This window comes from Monoraphidium neglectum, assembly GCF_000611645.1.
Source record: "Monoraphidium neglectum strain SAG 48.87 unplaced genomic scaffold scaffold03045, whole genome shotgun sequence".
Classification (NCBI taxonomy): domain Eukaryota; kingdom Viridiplantae; phylum Chlorophyta; class Chlorophyceae; order Sphaeropleales; family Selenastraceae; genus Monoraphidium; species Monoraphidium neglectum.
Genome location: NW_014010583.1, coordinates 1 through 4,088, shown reverse-complemented (window position 1 = coordinate 4,088; position 4,088 = coordinate 1). Strand labels below are relative to the sequence as shown.

At 56.1% G+C, this 4,088-nt stretch overlaps 1 protein-coding gene across 1 annotated transcript; it reads right to left on the bottom strand.

Annotated features, from left to right (window-relative positions):
* Positions 1–3,443: 3,443 nt before the first annotated feature.
* On the bottom strand, positions 3,444–3,625 carry MNEG_12067 (hypothetical protein; the record flags this gene model as incomplete). The annotated part of the gene is made up of 1 exon (XM_014039460.1): positions 3,444–3,625. A coding segment is annotated over one exon (182 nt), but the record flags the coding sequence as incomplete, so codon positions are not given.
* Positions 3,626–4,088: the final 463 nt, after the last annotated feature.

Sequence of the window (4,088 nt, the reverse complement as noted above, 5' to 3'; positions counted from 1 at the left end):
CCCCTCACCCAATGGTAAGGGGCGCGTCAATGGCGCGCAGCTCGCGCTGCTAGGAGCTGCAGCCACAGCAGCAGGGGTTGACGCCGGCATGCTGACGCCCACAATTCACCGAAGCGACCGTAGCTTTGTGGCTTGTCACAGCAAGGTTCTCCCGAGCGTGTACACTGCAAACAGCTGCTTTGTTGCCTGCTTCTTGTCTGCTGCTGGAGCCTTGCATCCTGCTGGCTGATTTGCCACATACAGGCACGTGGCAGGTCTTGCCACCAGTGCGCCTTGCTTCAGCTTAGCACAGCGTTGAGCTGCGGTTTTGTCATTCAGCGTTGCAGCCACCAGCATCGCGGCCTTGGCCTTGGCCATGCTGGCATCAGTGCAGTCAGGGGTCATGCTTGTCAGCAAAGTGACGGCGCTGGGCAGGCTGCCCAATTTTGACAGCAGTGAAGGCACCCGTGCCTTGATGCCCGGTATTCACAGTAGCACAGCCACAAAAACCTGGATTTGAAGCCTTGGTCAGCCGAAAGGGGTCCGGTGCGAGCGGCAGGATATGCAAACCAGCATGTGGGAGAGACTTTGGCGTCTGCAGTAGTGTCCTAACCCCAAAGGCGCAATTGATTGCTCAGCCAAGGGACCGAGGGTGCCGTGCAAGTCTCTCTTATTGGCGGCAGGTGCATTTTGATAGCCGCGGGCAAGACTTGATGTGAGCGGTCGCTGAGCAATTTCGTTTGTTGGCAGCAAGCGTCCCTGATAGTTTGACCATCATCGCAATGCGTGTGCGTATATGTACGCGCACACATGCCTGCGTGTTTTTGTGTGTGCCTGCCCGCAATGCGCACTTGTGCGTGCGTGCTTGAGTGTGTGTCACACACGCGCATGCGCGCATGCGTGTGAGCAAGCGGGCCCAAGGTTGACTGACGTTGGTGCGCTGAGCAGTACTGGCGCGTCGTCTGGCGTTTGTGAGTAAGGTGTTCGTTGTGTGGATCTTGGGATGGAATCAAGCTTTTCCAGTTGCATGTATTCGCGCATTGCTCACACTGCGGCTGCTTCGCCTCCGCTTGTTCCCACATACTTGCGACCTATTAATAATGCATGCGTGCATGGGCGCGCAGCCTTGGCAAATTGCCGTGCCCGCCTGCGCCACACACACGGCGCAGGGCCGCAAGCGTGAATGCGTGTCTGCTGCCCACGCATATCACCCGCACGCTGCCCATGCATATGGATCTGACCTTGTACACCCGGCAGGCCCGAAGCTGCGCCCCTGCATGCAGCTGTGTGCATGCTGTTGCGCAGCAGTCCGATGCATGGCAGGCGCTGCACGCGCGAGCGCATGAGCCCGCAGCCATGGACGCATGATGCGGCCAGGTGGCGCAACTCTGTCTCAAATGTATATAAATGTAAATAGTATACAACCAAAAGCTCACCGTGAAGGCTACATGGGCAGCTGCTGGCTGCAGGCAGCGGGCTGGTGCGCAGGGTGGGGACAGCCTGCAATGGTTCCTCAAGTGGTCATTATCTGGTCAATAATCAGTCCTTACCCGTCCCTAGCCCGCGACCCCAGCGGCTTGGCAGAGTCCTTAGAAAATCCTTAGGCTTTCCTCATCTGGTCCTCATTACAGCTTCACAAGGACCAACTAGGGAGAACCCTCGTCCTTGCAGTGGGCGGGGCGTGCATGTGTGGCACAGCCCCGAGCTTATGACCCCCCCCCATGCATGCCTTTGGCTGAAAATAAGCTACATACCTTCAAATATGGAACTTGTGATATTGGTGGCAATGGGATATTTTTGGCATGACAGAAGCATCTTTTCATCTGCATCAACAATCTGGGTGCAAAGGAGAAGAAGGCACAGGATGCCGGCAAATGGGGTCATGCTACAACTGACTCTTCAGTCATGTGACGTGCACAGTGTCATAGATATCTTCAATATTTTCGGCATCACAGCCTCAATGGAATTAATAATGTGAAGGTGGAGGCATGGTGCTGCACTGACGAGCAGCTGGTCAGCTGTGATTTCGACGACAGGTTGACTCACTCCGGTTCACGGCTGCCCCGCCCGCGATCCAGGATCTTTGTAGCTGTATGAGAATTGGTTCAAGCTAAAAAAGTCATTCTCCATTCCTCACAGATTGCGAGATCAGGCACTGCAAATACGATCGGATGGATGCGCGCAGCTCGCAACAATCATATGAAAAATTAAATCAGATCTCAACGAGTTCCATGACAAGATCCTCTCGATGATGCCCCTCCCTTGGCTCGCGTCCACGTGACATCATAACATAACACGGAAACGTGTATTCAAGGGTCGCATCCGCTTTGCAATGACAATTAGATTAGACTGCTGAAAAATGCCTGAGCAGCTGGTCCTGGGTGGTGATTAAAAGTAACCCTCACTCGTTGGTTTGGGTGACATCAGCGGTCCACATCGATGGACGGATTAATGCACAGATATTGTGCTGCGTGCCTCGATGGCACTGCGATCCCATCAGACACATTGCAGCACAGTGAAGCGCAAACAATAAAGCGCATGGATATGATTGGTGATGCATGCACATCAAAAGTTCAAGGGGCTGTAGATAGGTGGTCCCCAAAAGCGGGTGTCACTGTTGGAGGGCGCATTGCAACCATTGATGATACGCGCTGTAATCTTCTGCAGTCAAATCACTGCGTGGAACATGCTGCAAGGTACAGCGAGTGTTCTGGCACATTTACGCAATGATCAAGATCGACACGCGAGGCAGCAGCTGCAACAGAGATGCTCGATCAAAAAAAGGTCGCTTGGTGGGCGCCTGCATTATGACCGTCGGAGCCCCTGCATGCAACCGGACGACGTAGCTACCTTCTTGACACTTTTTGTTGCTGATAAGCATTGCTTAAGCCTGAAGCAGATGTCAGGTGAGATCTACACACTCGCAACCACAATGCGGCCTGTCCATTCATCTGGACCCTGCGTGCCCTTTGGTTGACCACGCTTTCTGCTGCTCTGCTGCTCCTAGGTGATGGGGAGCCTGCTGGCGGGGCTCAGTGCATTCCTTGCACAAATTTTGCATATGACATCCTTTGGCAGGCTGCCATATTCGGATCTCCACCGAATGCGTGTGCTGTGTGCTCTGCGGCGCGCTGTGCTGTGTGCTGATGCAGGGGCACTACTGGGGGGCAGCGACAGCTGTGGCTACCTCGCATGTTATCATGTGACAAGCTGGATACTTAGGTTATCGCATATTATCATGTGACAAGCTGGATACTTAGGTTATAGTTGTTGTGGCACGCCGTTCCGATTGTTTCGCGTTGCCACAGATCGCCTGCAGCGGCAGGCAGCTCCCGGTGTGTGCAACTGTCAAGCAGCTTGCGAGTAGAACTGCGCGCCGCTCCATCGTGCACGGCGTGCTTGAGTCTTCTAGGAGCGATCTTGAGAGCAGCGCGCCATGAAGGTCACGCGAGAGGAGGCCTACTCTATTTTAGGGATTGAAGTAAGCCTTTTGAGCCCGCAGGAGGGGCTGACAGCGCCGCTGGCCTCTGATTCGGTGTCCTGGATCCGTTCTTGCGGTGTGCGCGCCGCTGCACACGCCACCGCATCAAGTGCTGCTGCTGCTGCTGCTGCTGCTGCTGCTGCTGCTGCTGCTGCTGCTGCACCCCTCAGGCCACGGAGGACGTCGCCATGATCAAGTCGGCGTACAAGCAGCAGGCGCTGAAATGGTGAGCCGCGCCTGCAGGGCGGTGGCCCTTGGGGTGGGTGGTGCAACAGCCCACAGGGCCGCGCCTGGTGACTGGCTCCATGCCCCGCCATGGCCGGCCCATAGCCGGGCTCGCAGGGGGCTGTGTGCGGTGGGTGCATGGTTGCCATGGTCAACTCCTCTGGCAGCATGCGCCATGCAGCATGCGGTGCATGGTACGCCTCCCACCCTCCCCTCGACACCCCGCGGCGGCATCCATTCTTGAACCCACACCAACACCCCCCCCCCCACATGCACCCAACTTCTTTTATGCACTGCTACTGTTCAGGCACCCGGATAAGAACGCGGGCAGCGAGGAGGCCACTCAAAAGTTCCAGATGGTCAGCGCCGCGTATGCGCGCCTGACGGGCGCTGAGTCATCGGA